Below are 26,747 nucleotides of genomic sequence, written 5' to 3'. Positions count from 1 at the left end.
GAAAGGCCTAGAATATGGTTGTCTCAGCTGTAGAGCATCACTTTTCAGTGACCAGCTGCCAGTTTAAGTGCCTTTCAACCTATTCCTATGCAAGTGGTGTGGGGTTGAAGGTCCAGATGGTAACCAAACCACTTCCTGCATGCCACTTACTTACAAATGAGCAATAGAATAATATCATGTGATATGCAAAAATATGCCAATTCTCATATTCTTCTGAAAATATTCGTTTATGATCCGAAATGGTTAATTCAATAGTAGTCATGTTCTTACAAACACTGACGCGAACAGAAACAATGGTAACACTCAAAACCCTGACTAAAAATATGAAGAAATTTCATTCATGTCTCCTTTAAATAAGTGAAACGGGTAATATGGGTAATGTGATATGGAGGTGACACTCGGCCAGCAGATGGCAAGCTATCAAAGAATGTCTGGAAGCTGGGAACACCCTGAGCATAAGCAGAGAAAGGAGCAGGCCGAGGAGTCTCTGGGGCTGGCATATGTCATGGAGAAGAATCCTTATGAAGGCTGCAAAAGAGACATAATCCTTCCCAAATAACCTGGATCATCACATTCTGGCTAGGTGTATGGCAACACTAAGGGCCCACATTAGGGAAAGTATAGAAGTACAATGACTACAAAAGGGATTTTTGGCATCCTTTCCTTTTAATGTTGTATTTTAATATATTACTTTCTTCGAGCAATGTTGGGGTCCAATAATTACATTCAAATTGGAGATAAACTTTACCACTAGGGACAGAAATCTGAGTTGCAGAGTTCAATCTTACTAAAATAGTGATGGTGGGGGAACACATGGCTGTTTGTATTTCCATAGGTAATTTTCAAATCCACATCAACATCTGACCAACCCTTCTCTTTTTGAAGAGCGGTGAAAAGTAAAAGGGAGACATCAAAGAGTAACACAGGCCTCTTTTTCACAGAGCTGGTGTTGGTGCTCATTCCAGGCTCATGCTTGGCTTAGCACCATTTTTTTTTCACTTTTAATCAAACAAGCACTGGCCCAGGGGGCTGAAAACTGGTGCTTAGCGAGCACCAACCCATGGCTGGGCCAGGCGAGGGCCAGCTAGGACTAACTACATCAGGAGGCGGGGTTATCGCGACAACGAGAAGCTGTGAACGAGCTACAGTCAACTGGTAGAGGTCCATGAGAGCAGTAGTACGGAAATAGAATCCAACTTCAACTCTATTCGCAGCCGTCGTCCTAGATTGAGTTATGACTACAGCTTACATATGGGTCCAATAAAAGATCTCATCTCTGTGAGAAACTTATAAATACAGTGTATAAGTTTCACCTGCAGACAGCTGGAACAAGAACACACACTGATTTTAACTATATGCCCAACCAGAAGGAACAGAGGAACAAAATATAATTTCCATATGGCTGCCAAGGGAGACATTTTTGTACCTGTGGTTATGGATTCCATGTCCAGGTCAACTCTGTAGGAAATATGCATCACCACTCCATTTTTTCATATTGTCCAACTTGTAAATGCACATTGCAAACATTGAATCTAATGAGAAAATAACTAATTCAGTCGCTCTTATAATCTTAGTTGATGAGTCAATGGAAAGATTACAGTGGCAGAGGATGGGGGGGGCTCAGCCTTAGTTTGTCCAGAATCAGCACCGCAAAAGTAAAAATAATACAATTATAATTGAAAGATCTTCATATGGGCGGCCCAGCGGATGAGTGGTTAGAGCAAGGGTGGGCAAATTATTCCACAAAGGGCCACAGTGTGTGCAGGTTTTCATTCCAACCCATTAAGAGGACACCTTTTCACCAATCTGGTGTCCTACAAGTGCAATCAGTGGATTGCAGTCAGGTGCTTCTTGTTTTTTCTATAGAAACCCAATTGGTTCAAATTGTCTGTGCTGGGACAAAAACCTGCACCCACCTCTGAGGACTGGCTTTCCCACATCTGGGTTAGAGCGTCGGGCTTACAGTTCTGGGGCCGAGGGTTCTATACTAGGTGGGTCCTCACTGTGTGGAGTTTACATCTTCTCCCTGGGCTTGTGTGGGTTTTGTCTGGGTATTCCGGTTTCCTCTACATTCCAAAAAACATGCATGGTAGGCTGGTTGAATACTTTCAATTGGCCATGACACATGAGCGCAAGCGTGAATAGTTGTCCTTTTTCTTCTTGTGCCCTGCGATTGGCTGGCCACCAATTCAGGGTGTCCCCTGCCTGGTGCCCATAGTTACCTGGGATAGGCTCCAGCACCCCCCTTGTGAGGATAAGCGCATACCTGTCAACCTCTGCCGATAACTGCCCTTATAAATGATTATGATTCCCCTTACAAACCCCCCAAAAACCTTACAACACCGTACGACTCGTACAGTGTTTGTAAGGTTTTTGGGGGGTTTGTAAGGGGAATCATAATCATTTATAAGGGCAGTTATCGGCAGAGGTTGACAGGTATGTAAGCGGTTCAGAAAATGAATGAATATCCTCATATGTGGACATCCAATTTTGGGTCACTAGTATACCAAATGTAAATGTGTACATGTTTTGTTTATTTTAATCATCAAACATACGGGTATTATAAACTCCAAATACAGCCGTATTGCAATAATCCGCAAGTGTACTTCAACAGTAAGTATAAAGTATGATTCTAGGAGTTTTAACAACTGCGGCGTCAGCTGATCAGTTTTGCAAGTGTGCAACAGACACCGTAAGCAGGTGAACAAGGCATAAGGCATTTAGCGCACACGCCTGACACATGCCTTTGTCAGCTGACAAAAGAAGGAGTCCATCTAGAGGCGTGTGTGTGTGCGTGTGGTTTGTGTGTGATCAAGATGCTCACGAGACAGGGAAAGACGCATTTATTTATTTATGTTTTAAAGCGTTTCCTTTCTGAGTCCTGTGTGAAAACGCGAAATCTAAATAGAAGTGACAACGAGGTCTCTAGAGGACCCGGCGATTGAATCCGAGCAAAATCAGGGCTTCCGAGAGTGGCCAATTGTGACGTCAAAAGTTATTAACCTCTTGATTTTCTTGGGTATTTTTCAAACCAGAGTAGGCGGTGAACTTACCTGTGGTTTGGCCGAAGAAGGTTACTTGGCTGTCCGAGATGTGGAGACGAGCGGTGGCTCCCTTCTCATCTCGAATCCCAAGTAAGAAAGTCGATCCACCGCAACACACTTTGCTGCTATTTTCCCTGCAATAAACGCCTAAAACTTGTGCTCCGTTTTCTTTTTCCAGGGGGAAGGACAGGTCGCTGGTTGACTTTTGGGATATAAAAGTCCAGTGTCCAAAACGTGTTGGGGATTGCGTGCGTTCTCACAGAAACCGAAGCTGATTCGTTTCTTCAAGCAGGTTGCTGTTCTACGAGTGTTCAACGATTCGCCTCAGTAACTTGAATAAAGCGCAGTAAATTTGATGGAGTAAAACGGGGCGGGACAGGAAACTACGTGCAGGATGTCAAAATAAGATCTCCTAGCAGAGTGGCCACGTTTCTGACGGAATCCATCTCAGTATCTTGGATTTCTTATAGTCCTAAGGAGGCGTAGAACCTATGAATTTATGATGGTAATCACTTGGTGTTGGACTAATGTATACAAGTTAAAGTTAAAAAAACAAAAACAAACTAAATCTCTTATTGAATGAGTGAATAAAGGAGATCATGTCCAAACTACAAACTAACCATGCGTGCTGAATTTATTCACTCCAAAAAGCATTTTGTAAAATCATTTTTTCTAGATTGTTTGCTGTCGCCCTCTGCTGGACAGTGTATGTTACGTATCCAACGTATGATTTAAAGATGTTGTTTGTGAAATAAAGTGAAATAAAGGCTCATTCTTTGCTAGGTCTAAGGTTGTCAGGATATATATATATATATATATATATATATATATATATATATATATATATATATATATATATATATATATATATATATATATATATATATATATATATATATATATATATATATATATATATATATATATATATATATATATATATATATATATATATATATATATATATATATATATATATATATATATATATATATATATATATATATATATATATATATATATATATATATGTATGTGTGTATATATATATGTATATATATATATATATATATATATATATATATATATATATATATATATATATATATATATATATATATATATATATATATATATATATATATATATATATATATATATATATATATATATATATATATATATATATATATATATATATATATATATATATATATATATATATATATATATATATATATATATATATATATATATATATATATATATATATATATATATATATATATATATATATATATATATATATATATATATATATATATATATATATATATGTATATATACACACATATATACACATACTATATACATATATATATATGTGTATATATACGTATATATATACACACATACACATATATATATATGTGTATGTATATATACATATATATATATGTGTATGTATATATACATATATATATATATATATATATATATACATACATATACATACATATATATATACACACATACATATATATATACACATATATATACTTATATATATATATATATATATATATATACATATATATATACATATACATATATATGTATATGTATATATATATATATATATATATATATATATATATATATATATATAAGTATATATATATGTGTATATATATATATATATATATATATATATATATATATATATATATATATATATATAAGATATGTAGAAGTGCACGTGTGGTTGTATGCATGCGTCTTTATGTGTCACCTGGGGGGCGCGGTTTGGACAGGGGCTAGGCAAGCAAGCTTGGCTTCACTCCTTGCAACCTTTGCTAGTGTCTCACCTGACAGGTTGCACGGATAGACTCTCATTTTGTGTGCTCACTAGGCTACGTATAGTGGACACTGGCATTATGGACACCCTGTCGACCGCCTCACCGGGTTTCCAAAAATTGGAGATCCAGAAGACGACGTGGGAAGTCCCTCAAAGATACACGGCGCTGCGCGCAGTTGGCACCGGTGCCTATGGAACTGTCTGGTGAGTCTAAATTTGAGAACAGGCCAGCCATATGCCAGGGCCATGTCCATTTACTTTGTCCCAAGGTTGTTGAAAATGAAAATAATGACATACAATTGTCAAAACTTGTCATGATGATAGAATTGAAACTCAAATGATATGGTTTATGAGAAGGAGCTACTGTATTCTGTTCAAGATTTTACATGTGTCTGGCATGACACCCATCGAAGAGATTTCAATTCGTCCCGCTGTTTCTTATTTGCCAATGATCCTCATTAGATGTTCTTCAAGTGAGACTATTGTCGGAGGAGTCTTCACATGCCTCAAGTGTGCATTCCACTCCTCGGACTGTTGCACCCGCAGTTATCTGCCATCTGCAAACAAAACAGAAGTACTATTGTGTGCCTTAGGCTAGTCAGCAAGTCAATGCAGGTCCGCTTAAATGCAAGAGTCTTCTGCACAAGCAGAAAAGCACTTAGCCCACATGATTACCTTTTATCAAATGATAAACCACTGACTAACAACCTTGCATCACGCCAACAATATTCCCCACTTAAGAGCTAAACTTCCATGCACAATAGTACATCTGTCTTTACCTGTTCATTTCACAATGAGTTTATAATTGTGCTTCTACTTTGCAATTGTGTACAATTGTGCTCCATGCTATTCCAGCACTTTGTTACCCCTTTCTTTTTCATCATTTATAAACTCTTAAATGCAATACTTGTGAATGGAAATGTTTCTTTAGTTAATAAGTACCATGCAATCGACTTGTGACCAGTCCAAAATGGGCCCCTTCTCCCTGTCAGCTTGGATAGCGAATGGATGCACGCAATGTGTATTCCGATTCAGACACCCAGCTGTTTATTTCCCGTCCTGTGTAACCATGGATGGGTACTCGGCCGTTTGGTCGCCGGACGTTTGGTCACCCGGAAGGTTATTGATAATTACCATTTAAAATTGTTGCTCAAATTCCCTAAATACAAACTGAATTATTATTTAGTCATACATAATGCCCTATAAATTATTAGGCTAAAGAAAAGCTCCAAATTTCCCGTACTTTTATTGTGTTTTGTTGGAGAACTTGTTAAGACCCTGACTGACGTCCCTTCCTAAGGGGATAACTCATGTACATACAAACTCTAATACACTCACACGTCCGCTCAGTGAAACTGCTCAGGGCCTTTGTTGGCTTTTATTGATGCATAGACCATGTTGTTTTACCTTGTTTCGTTGCCGGACTTTTGGTCGCCGGACGTTTGGTCGCCGGTTGTTTGGGTCCGGACGACCAAACGTCCGCGACCAAACGTCCGCGGACCAAAAGTCCGGCGACCAAAAGTCCGGCGACCAAACGTCCGGTCACGCCATGGATGTGGTGAACTTCTGTCAACAACAATTGTCAATAGGTCAATATTAAAAGATGTAATGGTTATAAGAGTCGCTAATGCAATTTCTTTCATGTATACTTTGTAGCTCTGCCCTAGACCAGAGAAGCAAGGAGAAGGTGGCTATTAAGAAGCTGTATCGTCCTTTCCAATCTCTCATCCACGCCAAACGAGCTTATCGGGAACTCAGGCTCCTTCGCCACAACATGCATGAAAATGTATGACTTTTTTTGATTGCAGTCATTTATTCAACTGTAAAGTCTAGAGTGCAGATATAGTAATCAAGGCTTGATGAGGAGCTATAGGTTCGTGTGTGCTCCAAACTACTACAATTTACTTTGTTTGTCTCATTCAAGCAAAGTTAATTTTGAGGACAAGCAAACTTTTTTGGTTCAATCACAGCCTACTTTCTGTGTCGAGCTTTAGGCAAAGCTGGGAGTGTTTGTTGTTAAAACCCACATGGCCCACTCAGTGTTTCTTTTGGGGAAAACAGGCTTCCTGTACATGCAGGGTATATAGCTGTTTAATTTTGCGGCTAATCCAGGAAGAGATTACATTATTATTGTCCTTGGAAAAATCCAAAGAAATGCATTAAGTTACATGGAATGGAAGCAGTTTAGATATACACACAATGAAAATTTAAATTCAAGACACAAATGCTTGACTGCATTCAATGCTTTGCTCGGGAAAAAGGATACTTTTTCTTCTAGAAGTATTGATTTATTGGCCAAATGGGTGACTGAATGGGTTTTGGAATCAGTATAGTGCTGTTTCCAAAAACACTATATAACAAAAACATATCCTTAACTTTTTCTGTTCTTCTTTGAGCTCATGTTCACAATGCATTTTGTTTGAGTAGCTATGATTCCATAAGTTGAGAAACCTATAAGTGGGATTACTCAGTTTGCCATTAGGCTTTTGTTTTGAAAAAATCCCAATAATTCAATTATTCCACATTAAAAAAGTTTTTTAAGGAGTTAGTGTTCCATGAAAAAATAAAAAATAAAACGCAGAGAGAGACAAAATATGCATTGCAGAAGTATGGGATGAAATAATTTTTAAAACATGTGCGTAAAAGCGACGGTTTGACACAATTCGGCTAAAATGGCATTTTGGAGATATCGAAAGATTTGAAGTGACATGTGCATTAAGATGGTTTTGTAGTTTCAATGTTGGGTATCTTTTGATATGTATTTATGTTAGTCACTAATTGTTGTGTGACTACGTAAAAGCCTCTACCTAACCTAATTCGTATTCATGCTTTTTTGCTAAAGGTGATATGCCTCCTTGATGTCTTCACACCGGATTCCTCCGTGGAGAAATTCCAAACTTTGTCAGTGAGCGACCACAATATTTTGTTATTTGCCTTAGCTTGTCGAGAACCTTTGAGAGAGCATGTACAAAGGAGGTTTAAGCATGAATGTTAAGAGCAAGCTTGCACATGTCTGTTTTGGTTGGCATGTTCTGTTGCTTATCGTGCGTGGTGGCTCGGTCATCACTGCTTTTCCTTTTCTTTTCACCAACCTCTAGTTATATGGTGATGCCCTTTGTAGCACAAGATCTGGGCCACATCATGAAGAAGCGGAGATTAACTGATCGTATCACCACATACCTATTCTACCAGCTTCTAAGAGGACTTAAGGTATTAGTATATTAGGTATTAGTCTAACTCTGTGTTTATATATTCCCCAAAAGTTAGAGGTTTAGGGATGATTGATATTCAGTATAGTGGTACCTCGACATACGAGCACCTCGACATATGAGCATTTTGAGATACGAGTAAAATTTAGAGCAAATAATTATCTCTAGATACGAGAAAAAATTCGAGATGCGAGAAAGCCAGGTAGCCAAGACATGAGAGGCTGTTTATCATTGTAGCGTACTGTCTTTTTTGCCTCATCTCTTTGTGTATAAAATATATCTACGAGCACTGGGCGGAGCATTCCATTTTCCCGTGTTTTTCCCCCGTTAGTCAATGCATAATACAAAGTGATCAACAATGGATCCAAAGCAAACAGGTGGAATGAAGAGTTGTGCAAAGAAAAGGCGAACGTTGACAATCAATATTAAGCGTGAAATAATTGAAAAATATGAGAGTGGAGTACGTGTCACAAAGCTTGCTCGTCGTCATGGATGATATCGTGTCACTTGGAAATTCCTTGGGGCTGGAGGTTAACGAGGCAGATGTGAATGACCTAACTGCCGAGCACCACGAAAAACTGATGACACAGGATTTAATCGAGCTCCAGGAGAGTGAACATTTGGAGGTGTTGTGGGAACTCAGTAGCGAGGAGTAGGTGGAAGAGGGGGGCCGCCTGGCTACAAAGGATATCAAAGACATGCTAGCGAAGTGGCAAGAGTTTTCTGATTTTGTAGAAAAGAGGCACCATGACAAGCTGGCTAGTGGTCGCGCGTTATCGTATTGTAAGGACATTTGTGAGCGTTATTTTCGAAATATTTTGAAGGGAAGGCAAAAACAAGGAATCCTTGATGCGTTCCTTTTAAAAACTGCTGAAAGTCTGGGTTGAGTCAACCCGGAGATCAAAGATAAAACAAATTTAAAAAAAATCAGAATTAGAATTCAGTTTTGTTTAAATTTACATTAAACATATGTTTGAGTGTGTCTGTATATATTAATCCAAGTTAATTTAAATTTGTTTGTTCTGTTACGAGTGCGTTGCCGTGGAAAAAGTCCCCCCAGCCCTCTTCTCTCTGTCCCTCTCTCTCTCTACCCTCCGCGAAATCCGTCTAATTTTAGTTCTATTAAACACATAAAACCACTAGTTATGTGTTACTTTGTTAATAGATGGCGAAATAGAAGAAATACAACATTTTTTCCAATCTAATATGCTGTTTTTAGTGTTTTTTCAGAGGGTTGGAACAAATTAATTTGTTTTTAGTTCATTTCAATGGGAAACGTTTGTTCGAGTTACGAGAATATCGACATACGAGCTCAGTCCCGGAACGAATTAAGCTCATATCTCGAGGTACCACTGTACTTAGACACCAAGTAGAAAAAACATACCAACTAGACCTGATTTTTGGTTTACTCCTACACAAAAAATGGACCGAATAGGAAAACCTAAATGCCATATGTAACATGGATTTACAGAGAATTATTGCACAACTCCCTGTGATTATTTGGTCCGAATCTCAAGTGAGTTTTATTCGTGTTCTCATTTTTTCAGTACATTCATTCTGCTGGCATCATCCACCGGGTATGTAATCTCCATAAAAACCACGGGCTCACTCTTTAGACATAAATATGTAAGCAGATCAACTCAACATTGCACTAACAGTAGTTCATCTATGCTGGTATTCATGTAATATTGATTCTGTTTGTAGGACCTCAAACCTGGCAACCTTGCTGTGAATGAGGAATGTGAATTAAAGGTATAATTGGGTGAAATTAATGAAATCTGAAGAGGCAACCACATGATGAGAATGATTTTTTTTTCTATTTTGGTCAAGCCTTTCATGGCAAATATTTTTCATCTCATCCTCTCATTAGATATTGGACTTTGGCCTTGCGAGGCATACAGAGAGTGAGATGACTGGCTATGTTGTGACCCGCTGGTATCGAGCTCCAGAGGTCATATTCAATTGGATGCATTACAGTCAGACAGGTAGAGTTGGGAAAGCACAAGTGTTACTACCAAAATCATAGCAGCAAAATTTCTCTTCACATTACAGTGGATGTCTGGTCAGCTGGCTGTATCCTGGCCGAGATGATCACTGGCCAGGTTCTCTTTCCTGGACACGACAGTATCCTCATGGAGTCTCCTTTACAGGAATCCCGCACGTGAACCATATGGTTATTGTCCTATAGTTCTCATGTTGTATTATTTCCTTGGATGTAGGACAAGAGGGTCTGAATCAATATGCATTACTCGCAATGATAGTAATGATATGCATTCATTTTATCTAATAACATGAACACCCTCAAATTAGTTTTACCACCTTTGCCTCAGCACTCAGAGTTTCTTTAACCAACATGCTCAGGTATGGATCAACTAAAAATGATCCTCCGCCTGACTGGGACGCCAGACTCTTCTTTGATGCAAAAAATGCAAAGTAAAGATGTGAGTTTCCTATATGTGTCCTATATGTAATTGCCAGAGTCCATATTTTTGTACCTAATATTCCAACGACTTGACAAAATGGGACTTGATTGCCAGGCACAGTCATATGTTCAAGGTCTCCCTGCCCAAGCAAAGAAGAACTTCAAACATGCTTTTCCGTCCATGGAAGAAAACGGTTGGTTAATATGCACGGTTCAAACTCAATATAATGATTTTTTGACTATTTTATTTCATCCGTTCCATTGTGGCGGCCCGGTGGAGCGAGTGGTTATCGCGTCGGCCTCACAGCTCTGGGGTCCTGGGTTCAAATCCATGTCACGTCCCACCTGTGTGGAGTTTGCATGTTCTGCGTGGGTTTCCTCTGGGTTTTCCGGTTTCCTCCCACATTCCAAAAACATGCATGTTGGCGGATTGGACACTCTAAATTGCCCCTTGGTATGGGGTGTGAGTGTGCGTGGTTGTCCGTGTCCTTGTGCCCTGCTATTGGCTGGCCACCGATTCAGGGTGTCCCCCGCCTCTGGCCTGGAGACAGCTGGGATTGGCTCCAGCACCCCCCATGACCCTAATGAGGATAAAGCGGTTCAGAAAATGAGATGAGATTCAATTGTTAATGTTTTGGCTAAAAGAAAAAAGGAAATGTATTTTAATGGCTTTGCTTTATGGTCATGAGGCAATAGCAAATGCACTACTACTTTCAACTACAGCACTACATTTTTACAACTACAGTATATGTTGGTGCATTCATTCAAGTACAGTGTGATGAATAAATCACTAACCCTTGTTTACATCATAAATAGTTGATCATTTTCAAGTATGTTTACATCTTGACGTCGGCAGCTGTGTCACTACTGGAGGGCATGTTACTGTTGGATCCGGACAAAAGACTGACAGCCAAGCAGGGACTGTCACACCCCTTCATGGCAGAATACCATGATCCGGAGAGCGAACCAGATTCTCGGCCCTATGATGACTCTTTTGAGAACCTAGAGCTCGCCATCGGGGAATGGAAGAGTAAGTCAAACTGCTTAGGAAAGCCTTTTTTCAAATTATGAATAAGACTGTATTGAGGGTTTTATACTACAGTACTTTTATGTAACAAGGATGAAACATTAACCCCCCCCCCCCCCCCCCCCATGTTCTCAGGTCTCATCCACATGGAGATCATGACTTTTGACCCTGACGACCCCAGTAAGACCGCCATATAGGATGACGCTTTCAGCCACGATCGATGGCCAATTTATGATATTCTGTAGTTTGTTACATGTATAATGTTTCACTTTCAGACTTATTACCCCAGTGTATTTTTTAATGTGTGTGATGGACTACGATATATATTTGGTGTTATAGGAAAAAAAATGTATATTGTATATATTATGTTTTAAAAAAATCAAACAAACTACTAAGTCAATTTTTAACTTTCATGGTGAATCAATATCAATATCTGATCCTGAGGCCCTTCGTCTGTCCATCCATAAGTCCGTCTGTTTGTCCTTATGTCCCAAGATATACCATTCATTTGGTTTTTTTTCTCCAATATTTGGTGGCGTACATATATGAGACAGTGAAGCGATATATTTGATGTCAAAGTACCCGTGCACATGGAGTTAAAATTTTGACCGCTAGATGGCAGCATTGAAACAATAACCATAACTACTGATAAACAGTTTGCAACCAGTAGGTGTCAGTGAGACACTTTCTCGGATAAAGCACAAAATGGCCTCAGATTTGGCATGGTTGCACCTCGGGTTTGCTTATTCAAAGGCTATCAATTGAAGACAGAGACACTATCTGACAGAATCTGACTAGCATCTGCTGCAAATGCAATTACTGTACGAGAACGTTCAAAGAGACAAAAGGCAGATCTGTTCCTGCAGTCATGTGTGACAAATACTCATTTACACATCAACAAGGATTATCAGTCTGTCAAGTTGCTAAACCCAATTTTAATCCACTTTGTTCTTTTATGAATTTGTGGGGTTTTACTTGATCTGACTTGTCAGTTAAAACAACACCGGATGAGGAATTATTTTTAAAATGACTAAGATTGTTTCCCAGTAAATATGTATCAGACCCAGGTGTCAAAGTGGCAGCCCAGGGCCTGGATCCAGCTGGCAACTTCACTTTGTGTGGCCCGCCAAAGTAAATCATGTGTGTCAACTTCATGTTTTGTGCTAAAATCCAAATTGTTAGAATTATTATGGAATATTCTATATGTGTTGTAAGCATTTTTCAATAAGTAGTAAAGCTATAAATCAAGTCATGAACCATGGACACTTTTCCTCCACATCGTCTCCTCAAGGCCCCACAGCTCGAGGACACATTGTTTTCACACACGCTTTTCGGCAGAACACAACGGGACTGTTTTGACGGGACTCCAGCAGAAGATGGCGATAATCGAAAATACGGCTTTGCTTTGTTTACCTTGAAAGCATTCCTCACACTTGTTTTTCTAACCAGCGAGGGTGTTATTGTACTGATTACATAACCATGTTTTTCGAGTGTCGCGATTAAATACAATGATTCAGTTACTGCAATTCAGAATGCACTGGGGGCTAAGACGACGCCACATTGTATCTCCTTGCAAGTTCGCCGCAGAGTTTGTTGAAAGATGTTTTTCCTTTTTTAATTAAATATTACTAATAATGATTTAAAAGGTTTGAATCATTATTCCAACATTTGGTCCTTCGAGTAGCCGGGGTCAACACACCGATAGGGAATCCAGACGCTGCGGTTTAATATCTGGAGTGACCGTGCACGGCGAGAATCCCTTTTCCAGGCTGGACTATTTCTCAGCAGCGCCTGTTTTCTAATCGGTTGACGACTATCCTCTTGGTAAGCATCTTTCGACATTTCTGCCGAGTCCGCGTGTGATGGCTGCATATTGTTGACGGGTTCCGAGTGCGTGAAGGGCATCACACGCGAAGGCCTTATTTTGAGAAGTAAGGCTCGCATCCTGGGGATGGCGATTTTAAAACCCTGCGGATACTAGTCACTAGCAGGTAGACACGGTGGGGTCTATAAAAATGTGGTGGTCGACATTGGTTGTGTGTGCGTAGTTGTTAAAGAAAAAAAGGTACTACGGGGGCACACGGATCCACTCCAAAAATGGGTAGTGGAAACAGATTGGATTGTTGAAAATCAAAGCGCTACAAGGGTTAAACACCTAAACTTATGGATAAATAAATATGGATTTGCTGGCCAGCTTAATATGCATAAGATATTGATACTGCTAAGCATGGGGGAAATCTTAACAAAATGGAGCAGGAGGGATATAATGATACCTATTATTGGTTTATGATACATGGGTTAAATCAGTTGATAACGTTGGGACTGGAAACACAGAGGCTGTGTTATTCCACAGAAAAGAGGACGGGGAGACTTGCCCGGTGGGGAAGAAATATGTTGTTGTTAAAAAGGAGGGCCCCCTCCGACAAATATGACCAGGTCGGGAGGGCCCGTGGGGGACATGGGGAGAAAACGCTATCTCCCCAGCCTGGGGCGCCGCCAATGAGTGATGTGTTTATTGAACAATATCCCATGATCGAAGTTGCTAATACTAATGTGGGCAAGGAGCAGGCTCCTAATAAATTTGGATGTTCGAATCCATAAGCTGATGGTGGCCCGTTGTGTCATGACGGTGGTAATTTGAATTTGAGAGTGCATGAACTGATTGATCGGGTTACGGGGAAGTTTAAAACAAAAGTTAATTATACCGTGATCAGCAGAGCTAAACAGAGGGATGGTGAGCCTTTTGCAGAATATCAAATAAGGATGACGGCTTGTTTTAAGGCCAACAGCGGCCTCGCTGAAGACCACGCGGTGGGCAGCATTTATCAGGAGCAGCTAAAAAATGTGTTGCATGCTCATTCAAATGTGTTGCATTCTCATTCAAATTATACTTATATATATTACATATATCCCGCGATTGCCCAAATAACAGGGCCTCTAAAAGTGAAGACAAATCGGCATGACTAGTCGGGGGGGCCTGCTCAAAACGAGAAATGGATTTGAGCAGAGGGAAGTGGAACTAAATTTAGCGGAGATATTGGCACTTGATACAATTAAACCTGAAATCACACTGTTCGTGAATGGGATGCAATTAACATTTTTGTGTGATGCTGCTAGGCATACTTGTTAATAGTACCTAAATATACTGTCAATTTAATGAAATGAAATGGCTTATTGTGGCTTATCCTGGTTTCGTTCCCGTCTGCTAGCGGGAATATTTTGGTCCTTCGAGGAGCCGGGGTCAACAAACCGATAAGGAGTCCAGACGCTGCTGTTCAATATCTGGAGTGACCGTGCACGGCAAAAGAAATCCCTTTCCCAGGCTGGAATATTTCTCGGCAGCGGCTGGATTCTAGTCGGTTGACGACTACTAATAATGATTTAAAAGGTTTGAATCATTATTCTAATATTTTGGTTAACAGAAATACAAAACAGCAAATTAAATGTTTAGCGGGGTTGCCAAACCTGCGTTTTGGTCAGACTCTAAACTTGCCGAATAATGCTTTGATTGCGGGGGGAGCGCTCTGTTTTGGTGCGGCTGAATATTACAATAATTGGCCTTGGGGGTGCTGAAGCAAACTTGAGGGCAGAAATGGGTTTTGCTATGATATAGTTGTGCTTGCAGCATATTGTAATTTAGTCTTCTCTAAAAAAATAATTGCTCACAGGAGGCACAGGAGGGGGACACAAAGAAAAGAGAGCACTTTGGAATTTGTAAACAAAAGATAAGGCTGCTGCTTCTGCAGCGAGCGTGAAGGTCACAGTCAGCGGGTAAGGGCGCGCTTCCGTTTAAACATTTCAGAATAAGAACAAAACATGGTCTGCAAGGGATGCAGAGTTCCGCGATTATCTTCGCATTTATTTTTGGGATTTAATCAGAAATGTCTTTCGAGGTGATAGAAAATCTGTTTGGCAAAGATTGATTTGGGGAAAGCTTTGGAATTGGGAATAATACTATTATTATTATTTTATTTTATTTTTTGTGAAGTTCAAAGGGCTCTTAATTGAAGAGAGCTAGTTTTGGAGGATAAAACGATATTATTACTGTTTTTGAATGGGTGGCTGGTTAAAGAAAAATGAATGGATTTTTTTACAATATTATGGCATATTGGTTACAATTTGTGGGTCCTTTATTAAGCATTGAAAATTGTAATTAGGAAATGCCTAGTAAAAGGTGGATTTCACTAATTTAATTATTGTAGATTTTTCTTGTGGTAACAGGGAGCTATAAGAAATGGCTCTTATCTTAAGTAAACATAGTATGGGGTGATTTGCAATTTATGTCTTAGGTATTAAGAGTTATTTGGTTGTTAAAGAAATCAGACATGAAATTAACAATGCGGAAATGAGAAATTTCATGGCATTCGTCCAAATTGTTAGGTAAATTGAACCTGGCTGGGGTAGATAAGATAATTGGTTAAGGATAGGCATAGTTTCCCTAGAAGAAACATGGAGCGTCTTTAGGTGCACAAAAGACTTTCCTTGTTTGACCTGAAGGGGGCGTATGCTTTGGTAGGTCAAATTGATGACTATTGGGACGTTATTACTGTCTATTGCTTTAGAGGCATACACATTAAGAATTTAGCCAAAACTTACTGCATTGCAATTATGGGGTTAATACAACTGAATGTTACGGTGATAACGATGGGCAATAACAAGCTTAGATAAAGGGGAATATCTACAAACAAACAAAAAAATCTAAATTCAGGTAGGGCCTTTCATAGTGTGAAACGAGTGATGAAATAATGTCTATGTTTTAAAAATAACATCTCCAAATTATAAAATATCAACCTTGGAGAAATGCTTTGAGTAGATGGGTTGACTAGAATGGGCAAAATTCGATAACATTGAAAGGGGGTGAGATAAAGTTTTTACAAACGGTTAAAATACAAAAAGGGGGTGTGTGTGTGTTTCAATGTGTCACAACTTTTCCGTTATTACATTATTGGCGAATAGATGGTTAATCACAGCCACTCGCAGGGCAGTCCACATGCTAACTGACTGGGATAAGGGGCGGTGGCAATTGAACAAATTTCTATTTTTAGATATGTGGCATGTGAAACTAATACATTAATTATCTAGTTTCTTCAGGCAGCAATCTTGCGGTTCGAGGATCTACTAATGCGGAGTGGATCCAGACCTTCCGGAGTGTGGAGTATTCCTGGTGTCCTCAAGAATTCGTAGGTTTTCTCTGGGTACTCCAGTTTTACTCCAACAAACCAAAATTGTGGATGATTGGGGGAGCACTCAAAGCAAATTCCTTGATTATGAGTGCCAGCGTGGATGAGTGTCTGTCTTTTGTGTTTCAATTGGCTAGCCACCAAGATATATCAATATTCTAATATCAAGGTGGAATATTTCTGAAATCGCTGATAAGCCTTTCGAGGACGGCGGTGGCAGAGTAGGACAGAAACAAAAAGAAAAGAATTTCGCCAAATGAAATTTTTTGATTTCTGCAATGGGGAATTTTGGGAACCTGGGGGACTAAACAAAAACAAAAGACTTATCTGGGAGGGCTGCCATTTTGAGTCATGGTAAATTTCATGCCTCAAAAAAGGGGGAGGTTATATATTCAATCTATATGCAGATATATGGCAAAAACACGGACGATTCCCCCTTATGTCAAGCTACAAAAGCTACGTATCCATTTCAAAGGATACACATGGAATAGGTGTGGTACATAACAGTCCTAAAACAGATTGGGGAAACCTTGTTGCAGAAACTGGTCTAGATTGGCAAGCTTGGATGACACACGTGTGCGAAAAAAAAAAAAAACATCAGGCCTTCGATAAAATTAACCCATACGGTGGGGCATTACAAATCATAATTCAGACTGACAAATTAACTTGTGAATCTTTGTCTGACGTTTTTCCTAAGTCCATGGGTAAGAAGGTCGTCGGAGATGGAAACACCCGGATCCGCCATAGTAAAATTAAAATCTGAGATGACCAGAGAATTCATTTCTGCAACGGGGAGTTCCCAAACGGGAGGCGGTAAGAAATAATTGGTTATTGTTGATGGAAAATGCAGCTATTATAAATCAAACCTGTATCAAACCTGTATAACATGTATGGGGGGGCCGACCTCTCTTAAGAGTAGTACCCGCGCAAATTACCCCTGATTGTGTAAAGGAGATAATGCAAAATTTTTAGTGTTATATAAAGGTCTCATACTACAAGTTCTGTTTAGAAGTGTTACACAAAAGAGGAAATAATTTATAATTAGAATTATACCAATATTTATTACAATAATTTATACCAATTATTGTGGCATAAAGGCTCATTGAACTGTACTCATATATTGATCTTGGATTGAATCGAATTTTGCCAGACTGTAATATCTGTACATACTGTATCGTTTTTCAAAGAATTGATATTGACAAAAGATGTAAGCCCAAAATGTATGAAATGGAATAATGTCTACCCAGTTACAACGGCAGCAAAGGACAAGCCTAACTTTTCAACACATGTCGCGTTTAATCATTTTACCTGCTTAGCCCTCACAGGGCACGGACCGGCACTGGGAGCGATAAATGTGACGTGGTGTGCCCACGTCCTAAAACAGACTACACCCCTGATTCCACGTTCTGACCTATGGTGGTGGTGGGGTCAAAACAAATTATACGACTCCTGCCAAAATGACAGCAGGACTTTGGGCCTTGGTCTCACTGCTATTACCAGTGTCTGTTTTTCCATCTACAGTAGAGGAGATACAATTGGCTGCACAGAAATCCGGTATGATGGCGGGCCCCTCGCGACGGCGTCGCATGGAGAGAGGGTGATACATTGATGCGATTGGCATCCACGAGGATGAGTATAAGTTGGCTAATCAGATCGCAGCAGGTTGGGAGTATATTTTTCTTTTAATTACTCCAAACAAAAATGTTGATTGGATAAATTACCTGCATTACAATGTCCAAAAACTTGGAAATTATACTGAACAGGGATTTGTGGCGATAAAGGAACAACTAGCAGCCACCAGCCTAATGACGTTCCAGAATCGCATAGCAGTGGATATGCTGCTCGCGGAGAAAGGGGGCGTGTGTGCAATGTTCGGAGATGAGTGTTGCACTTACATACCGAACAACACGTCACCCGAGGGGTCCCTCACCGACGCCATTGATGGCCTGCAGACCCTCAACCGCAATATGAAGAAGCATTCTGGAGTCAGTGAATCCGTCTGGCAGCGCTGGTGGCGGGATATGTTTGGAGCAGTTTCCGTAGCCCTTTTTGCTACGATTTTGACATTGTGTGGGTGTTGTATTATTCCCTGCTTAAGATCTTTGATAAGCCGACTTATAACCACTGCGATTGCCCCTACAAATTCCAAATTGCATGAATTATATCCCCTACTGTGACGTGCTGACACTAACAGTGAATTCCAGGAGCATGGTAATTACGAGGATGGATTGGACGAAAATGATCTTATTTTCTGATTTTCAGACCTGCCGAACGAGTAGAGCCTAAGCGGGTAAAATTAAAACAGCCAACGGTGATATCCCTGTTATTTTGAAATTGTCATAAAATGAATAACAAACATATAGTAAAAGGAGGGAATGTTAGAATTATTATGGAATATTCTATATGTGTTGTAAGCATTTTTCAATAAGTAGTAAAGCTATAAATCAAGTCATGAACCATGGACACTTTTCCTCCACATCGTCTCCTCAAGGCCCCACAGCTCGAGGACACATTGTTTTCACACACGCTTTTCGGCAGAACACAACGGGACTGTTTTGACGGGACTCCAGCAGAAGATGGCGATAATCGAAAATACGGCTTTGCTTTGTTTACCTTGAAAGCATTCCTCACACTTGTTTTTCTAACCAGCGAGGGTGTTATTGTACTGATTACATAACCATGTTTTTCGAGTGTCGCGATTAAATACAATGATTCAGTTACTGCAATTCAGAATGCACTGGGGGCTAAGACGACGCCACATTGTATCTCCTTGCAAGTTCGCCGCAGAGTTTGTTGAAAGATGTTTTTCCTTTTTTAATTAAATATTACTAATAATGATTTAAAAGGTTTGAATCATTATTCCAACACAAATAAAGATGACTCTGTTTTCCTTTATTTCCCAGATGTTTTTGTTTTGAATTAGATCATTCTCACTTTTTTATTTACATTAAAAATTAAAATGCACTTACTGTCTCAAAGTGAGGGCGAGTCGGCATGAAATGATGGGGTTCGACCTAAATGCAGGGAACAGGGAGGCTAGGCAGGCTGGTGGTAACTTAAAAATGTTTAGTTAATATGAGGATGAAACAAAGTGCAAACTAAAAGAGGGAATCGAAAATTACAAAGGGAAACAAAAAGCTAGAGAATACACCAAAAAAAAACAAGGGCAAGACTTGGACGCACACCTAACAGTCAACGTGACAAGTAATTAAATTAATTAGTAATGATCAAACAGAAGGGACTTAAATACAGAGTTATGGGTTAATGAGACATGGAGAACAGGTGGTTGACACACATGGCAGCGAATAGGTTGAGACATATGAGAGGGAAAAAAAAACAATAAAAAAATCACGCAGTTTTTTGTTTTTTTAAATGAAAAAAAAAACGAGTAAATTTCCCCCCCACTTATTATGTTAAAAAAACGATTTAAAAATTAGACGGATAAATAATGCATACTACTCTCATTTTATTTTTTTAATGTCAATAGATTTAGAAAAATAAAACAATATTTCCTGATTTTCTTTGTGAATTAAAAAGACAGAAAAAAACAATATTAAATGTTCAATTCAATTTTTTTTAATCCCAATTCCCGTATAGTTACAGCCTTATTTTGCGAACTGATGTTTAAAACTAAATGGAATAACATTTCCCAGTGGTCGATGATTGGAAATAGGTTCTTTGAGTGCGGGAGAAATTAAAGTGTTGAATTTAATTTTGTTATTGAATAACGATACTGTATTCCAAAGATTTAGATTATGCACATATCAATTTTTCTGTAGTGCCATGTGCTTATGGCCATTTCTTATACTAGATTCTACAGTGGGCATTATTGCATGATATTTGGGAGAATTCTATTTTATTGCCTAATATACAGTTTGTTTTCTGCTAGTTAGTGATTCAAATTTATTTATTCATCTTCCGCACCGTGTATTCTCACAAGGTTTGCGGGAATTGATCCCACGCTTTGCTCCCACCAAACTCAGGCAAATTCACCCTACACAATCAGGTGGATTGCTTCAAACTTAAAAAAAATATAAATTCTTACAATTCCATTACAGATATTACAGAACCATGTAACAAACCTCAGTGAATATTGTTTAAAAATGCCAAACAAAGAGTGATTCAGCTAGACAGAGCTTTATTCCAGGCTTTGTGGAGACAACTTGGTTGTACCTTTCAAAATGGTATTTTTTTTCTTTCAGATTAAAGCAGAAGTGATCCAAAATGAAAACATTGTGTCAAGTTTACTCTTTCTTGCTCACAAAGACAGATGTCGGTAATTATATGTGAAAGTGATGCATGCTGTATGGCTGCTTGGTACACGCTAAGGAGACATAAGGCTGTAGAAAAGAGGGCCAGGAAATACAATTCTTTGCTGTGATAAGACTTCTGGACTTCCTCCTGTGCCTAACATGTTTGCGTGTGCTGAATAGTTGCATTGCATAGTCATGTGACTACAAGTGTGTGCTTGTCTACAGGACATAATGTCAAGCAACTCATTGACAGCCATGAGCACACAAGAGGACTGACTCATTTTGTTTGCTCTTTTTTTGGTCGCTCTCACAATTGCTCTGCCGTGCTTTGACTTTGATGGAACCTCTGACTCTAACTGCATGTGCTGCTCAAACCAAAGAACCGGAGAAGTACAGAGAACAGTAAAGGGATTAGTATGCGGAAGCTAAGATTCTTTTTTCGGAGGGACCTATTGGGCCCAAGAGGACTGTGATCAACGGCGAGAGCTGCGGGTGGTGGATCTTGACGTCATCATGGTAGTGCTGCCACCGCTGCCGCCGCCACCGACGCTCATGCGGCTCATACTGCCGTAGCCACCACTCATGCCCATGCCTCCGCCGATGCCCATTCCTCCGCCCATGCTCATTCCTCCGCCCATGCCCATGCCTCCGCCAATTCCCATTCCCATTCCACTTCCTCCACCACCACCTAGTGATAGCAATAAAAAAAAAATCAGATGAAAATAATTTAACTTGGCATTAAAAGATAGAGATACATTATATTCAAATTGTAAATCACCTCCAATGCTACTCACAATTTTACCATTTTATGTCACAAAAGAAATTGAATCTAGATAACATTTTGGCCCAAATTATTATTTAGAACGAATTAGTCAAATTTATTCAACACTTTTTTCAATACACAAGCGCACAAAAAAAGAACATTTTCGAAGTTCACCAATATTTATATCGGCTCAATGAAAACAAAAACAACAACAACAAAAAACTACCTATTTTAGGACTTACCAGAGACACTGGAGGACTGAATATGGACAGTTGCACTTGCGCCGCCAATCCTGCAAAGACATGCCACACTGAAGTATGGTGCTACACATCAATCACAGGCATTTTAAAAGTGCAAAGCTGCCAAGCTGAATACCTTTCCTCCTCCCCTTCCAGCAGTTTCCTGTAGGTGGCAATCTCAATGTCAAGAGTCAGTTTGAGGTTCATGAGTTCCTGGTATTCGCGAATCTGGCGGGCCATGTCCTGCTTGGCTCTCTGTAGGGCATCCTCCAAATCCCTGATCCGGAGCTTGGCGTCCTTGACTGCCAGCTCACCTCGCTCCTCGGCCTCAGCGATCTGAGCCTCAAGGTTGACGCGCTGTAAATGTGTCAAAGTTAGACACCGTGTATTCAGAACAGGGTTTGAAATATTTTTAAAAAGGGCAAGATGCAGAGGTGGACTTAAACTGAACAGTATACCTGTGCCTTGACTGCGTCGATCTCATTTTGGAGGCGGCTAATCATACGGTTGAGTTCTGCGATCTCGTTCTTAGTGTTGCGAAGGTCATCTCCATATTGGCCAGCAGAGGCTTCCATGTCTTTGTACTGGAGGGATGAGAGTGGAAGGCTTTGGTTAAGAATTCTATAATGATTGACACGGTATTGCTTATAATTTGCTTGTTTTTACCGATACCCCTTATAAATAATGCATATTTTCTCAGTAGCTGTGGCATGAACAGACCTTAAGGATTTTCTGTAATTGCTTGGTAGCCAGTTTGTCTAATAATGCCTTACCGGCACCTAAAAGGCTCGGGTGAGAGGTTATTGACCCAAATTTTCAACAGTTTCATGGCCACCAAAAGACCGACACTCTCTAAATGGCAGGAATCTTTTATTTTACAAAGATAAACAACTAAGAGGAGTCTAGCAGTGTTGGGCAATTATTGGCTGATCTTAGCAGAGGTCTGCCATTGTTATTTCGTTCATCACCAACCTTTTGAGTGTACCACTCTTCTGTCCCTTGACGACTTTGGTTGGCAATGTCCTCGTATTGGGCCTTCACTTCTGCAATGATGGCGTCCATGTCCAGATGGCGGCTGTTGTCCATCTCCACGATAACCGAAGTGTCCTTGATCTGGCTCTGGAGCTCACGAAGCTCCTGATATATACAGAAAAATATCAGGCATTAAAAATTGTGAAGCTAAGTAGGTGTTCTATTTTCTGCCCAAAAAGTTTTGTTTTTCATACAGCATCGTAGACAGCCCTGAGGAAGTTGATCTCATCCTGAAGAGAATCGACCTTCGCCTCAAGCTCAAGTTTGTTCATGTAGGCACCATCAACATCCTATGAAAATAAGGGGTGACAATAGAGAAAAATTAATACTTAAATATTTTCAGCACATACACAGGGTTTCCATTTTTAAATAATTTACCTTCTTAAGGAGAACAAATTCATTCTCCATTGCAGCACGCTTGTTGATTTCATCCTCATATCTGAAAAATTACAAGCGTAGATAAGTTAGTTAAAAAAAATCTACTGTGGCTCTGAAATCCCTTTAAGAGATTAATAAATGGGCCACACTTGTTTTTGAAGTCTTCTACCAAGCCCTGCATGTTCTTCAGCTCGGATTCCAGTTTAACCTTCTCGTTGCCTAGCCCATCCAACTGTCTGCGCAGGTTGGCAATGTAGGCCTCGAACATGGCGTCAATATTAGAGCGGGTGGTGGTCTGCTCTTGCAGAAGACTCCATTTGGTCTCCAGCATTTTGTTCTGCTGCTCCAGGAAGCGCACCTGAAAGTAATTTCAGATTGTGTTTTAGTTGAGCAGTGTTTTTTTTTAATATGTACACCACTCTACCGCCCAAAAAGGGCCTTTTGTGTAATTGCATGGTCGCTAACTGGACTTTAAAATTCCACTCATGGCATTGCCACATTTGAAATGCAGTGTCAATTTAATGAGTTTATGATGATCTGAACGAACATGTTTAAACTTCTGCTCCTGGGGCAGTGAACATAAAATGAAAGCTGAAGTAAGGTGCCTGGGGGAGGTTGAAGCCCATCCCTCCATTTTGGCTTCCACGCCTTGTTTAGCCCCTCCCACAACTTAGTTCACTTTGCTTTAGCCATTGCCCATCCTTCAAAATGTTTTTAAATGTCCTTTACATTACTGATCATTCATAATTACATACAATGTTAAAAGATATACATTATTATTCTGCAACGGACCACATTTTGCCTTGATGATAATGTAGCCAGTCAATGTGTGAAATATTAGCTGCATGATATATATTCAAAATTTTAAATGCACATCAGCTCCAACCTTCATTTTAATGATAATTGTAGTGGTTGCACATAGACCAGGTGTGCTGCATCATTCTGAAGTGCTCCAAGCCTAATGATTGCTAACCTGATACCTTTGAGTTTAGAGGAATCAGTTACTGGATATGAGCACTATTGTGTTTCTGCATCTCACTGTAGAGACAGATGGCAGAGGGCCAGCTATGGTCATGGATACATCAAATGAGAATTGGCCTTTTTTGCAGCACCTACTGTGCATTTTCATGAAGGATATGTATTACTCCCATGGCTACGTATTTCTTACCTACTATATCAACTATTCGATAGAGAAAAGAATAAAAGGTTATGCTTCAGTTTTGCACAAAGACATTTTGTCTGAAATCGAACCTCTAACCTTAAATTGACACATACCTTCTCAATGAAGCTGGCAAAGCGGTTGTTCAGACCCTTTATCTGGTCTTTCTCTTGGGTACGGACCACCTGGATGCTGGGATCGATCTTAATATCCATTGGGGTGAGCAGGCTGTGGTTGACTTGAACATTTGTGATGGGGGCTATCATCTGACCAAAACCTCCACCACCACCACCCATACCAAAACCTCCACCACTCATACTAAAACCTCCACCACCTCCAGCAGCAAACCCATAACTTCCGCCAGCACCACCACCACCACCGCCACCACCCATGCCCGACCTAAGCATAGACACACTTGAGGACGCTATTGGAGCTGACCTAAAAACAACTGCAGATTGTGAGGAGAATCCACGCCTGCTACCGGTACGACCACCACCAAAACCATAATCACCTCCCATACTGCTGCCGCTTCCACCAACCCCATAGCTTGTCCTCACAATGTTTGAGCTTCGCGTAGACATTTTGAAGAAAAGAAAACACAGAAAAGGATGAGCAGAGATAGAGAGAGTTTTGGCAGAGCTGTGGAGTCCACTAAGAGGTGAGTCAAGTCCCTCTAAGTACCTGCTCTCTGTCCCCGATGGGTTTTTATGGGTATCCAACAGCAAGGGAGGTCCATTTTAGCTCCACCTTTTCTGCACCTCCCATCCATGCTCCAATCATATGGAACGCAGAAGGCGCACCTGCTGAAAGGTGGGCTTTCATAAAAATACTGTATTTGGTGGTGAAATGAATCACCCTGACACACCTAACAAGATGAAGACACTGTAAGTATACAGTACACTTGCAAATCATGCAGATTTGGTAAAATTGTTGCTGTTATCATGAATTTTGGCCAGGCAAAGATGAAATTTTTGGCAAGTTTTGCATTATAAATGAAACCGCTAGCCTCTGGTTCCCAGCCGTAGATGACAAGTTAAACAAAATACTTTTTCATGATTGCACTACCTCTAAAATATTCATACCTTAAAAATAAAGGGAAATATTTTTTTTAAAAACTAGATGGATACATGATACCAGCCTTCCTTTAGCGCACACTAGCAATAAACTACACATTTTGATAACAGCTTGAAACAGATTCTTTTTAGTTTTTCAATTATAAAATTTGACACATTACCTAACTCCAGAGATAAAGAGAAGATACTTTCTTGTTCTGTTTCAACCTGTTGAAACCCATCACATCCAAATGAGTCTTTTTAAGTGCCGGAGGGGAAAGCTCATCCCACAAGATTTGCTAGAGCTTTTCTGTCTTTACCTAAAATTCTTACATTGATGGTCTTCACACATTGATGCAATGCATTGCTGTATATAATAATAATAATAATAATAATAATAATAATAATAATAATAATAATAATCGGACATAGGCCCTGTTGTCATTATCAACAACCAAAAAGCCTACTTGTCATCACACCCAGAAACTGCGTGTGACGAAATTGGTGGTGCTTCTCCATAAGCTGCGTTTACTCGGCAAAAGACCTAAATAAGTGATAGTTACGGAATTTTGTAATTTGGCATTCTGCTGTTATGGATACAGGTCGCTTACCTCTCACTGTCTTTCACTTACCTTCAGTCAGCTAGTAGGAGGCAGATCACCACCCAAACATCTTTTCATATTACCGCAAAAGGGAATGTGTGTTATATTACCGCAAATTTAGAGTTCTGATGGATGTGGGGAAAAAAACTGTCCTTAAGCCTATTTGTCCGTGCTTTGTGGAATATGCATCTGGATTGGCTGCAAGTCAATTGTCCACAGAATTATATATAAAAAAAGATTTCCACGTTACACTCAACAATGTTGAGTGTAAATGTGTAGATTTTTATTAATCAACAATGCCTTTTTCCCCCTCAGAGACACAGCTTTGATCAAAACACAATTGTAACACTGTTACCTAACTATTCGTCTCCTAAGCACGTTTAAAAATGGTCAATTGCAAATTCTCTTTTAATGAAATGGATTGTATACCCTGAAAATGATATGAGTGGCTTCTCAAGAGGTCCTGTTACCACATGCGGTGGAATGTTTGCAGACGAATGTGCTTTGTAAAAACTTTCATGGGGTGGGA

The 26,747-nt window shown here is 39.6% G+C and overlaps 3 protein-coding genes and 1 long non-coding RNA gene across 6 annotated transcripts in view; 1 reads left to right on the top strand and 3 right to left on the bottom strand.

The window, feature by feature from the left end:
- LOC144075327 (plexin-B1-like) overlaps positions 1 to 3,441 on the bottom strand; it is a 42,734-nt gene extending 39,293 nt beyond the window's left edge. The window contains exon 1 of one of the 3 annotated variants that reach the window (XM_077602226.1): positions 3,054 to 3,441. The gene's annotated coding sequence lies outside the window, so the exon portion shown is untranslated. The remainder of the gene's footprint in view (positions 1 to 3,053) is intronic. The other 2 variants (XM_077602236.1, XM_077602246.1) reach the window with 2 other exon arrangements.
- Positions 3,442 to 4,876: 1,435 nt separating this feature from the next.
- Positions 4,877 to 12,003, top strand: LOC144075301 (mitogen-activated protein kinase 14A). Its single transcript, XM_077602186.1, has 12 exons — positions 4,877 to 5,106; positions 6,559 to 6,688; positions 7,745 to 7,803; positions 8,001 to 8,112; positions 9,659 to 9,688; positions 9,816 to 9,863; positions 9,982 to 10,096; positions 10,164 to 10,235; positions 10,473 to 10,552; positions 10,649 to 10,727; positions 11,390 to 11,563; positions 11,696 to 12,003. Exons 1-12 carry the CDS (start codon positions 4,982 to 4,984, stop codon positions 11,755 to 11,757), a joined length of 1,086 nt encoding a protein of 361 aa, XP_077458312.1. The 5' UTR covers positions 4,877 to 4,981; the 3' UTR covers positions 11,758 to 12,003.
- LOC144075307 (uncharacterized) lies at positions 5,244 to 19,946 on the bottom strand. Its single transcript, XR_013300530.1, has 2 exons — positions 19,710 to 19,946; positions 5,244 to 5,459 (listed from the first exon to the last, which is right to left on the bottom strand). It is a non-coding gene; the product is annotated as an uncharacterized LOC144075307 (long non-coding RNA).
- A 915-nt stretch (positions 19,947 to 20,861) lies between these two features.
- On the bottom strand, positions 20,862 to 25,253 carry LOC144075273 (keratin, type II cytoskeletal 8-like). The gene is made up of 9 exons (XM_077602144.1): positions 24,681 to 25,253; positions 23,555 to 23,763; positions 23,406 to 23,466; positions 23,222 to 23,317; positions 22,968 to 23,132; positions 22,454 to 22,579; positions 22,132 to 22,352; positions 21,999 to 22,048; positions 20,862 to 21,681 (listed from the first exon to the last, which is right to left on the bottom strand). Exons 1-9 carry the CDS (start codon positions 25,143 to 25,145, stop codon positions 21,467 to 21,469), a joined length of 1,608 nt encoding a protein of 535 aa, XP_077458270.1. The 5' UTR covers positions 25,146 to 25,253; the 3' UTR covers positions 20,862 to 21,466.
- Between the last annotated feature and the right edge of the window lie 1,494 nt (positions 25,254 to 26,747).

This window comes from Stigmatopora argus, chromosome 1 (assembly GCF_051989625.1).
Source record: "Stigmatopora argus isolate UIUO_Sarg chromosome 1, RoL_Sarg_1.0, whole genome shotgun sequence".
In the NCBI taxonomy this organism is placed as follows: domain Eukaryota; kingdom Metazoa; phylum Chordata; class Actinopteri; order Syngnathiformes; family Syngnathidae; genus Stigmatopora; species Stigmatopora argus.
Note: the sequence above shows the minus strand (reverse complement) of the source record. Positions and strands in the feature narration are given on the sequence as shown.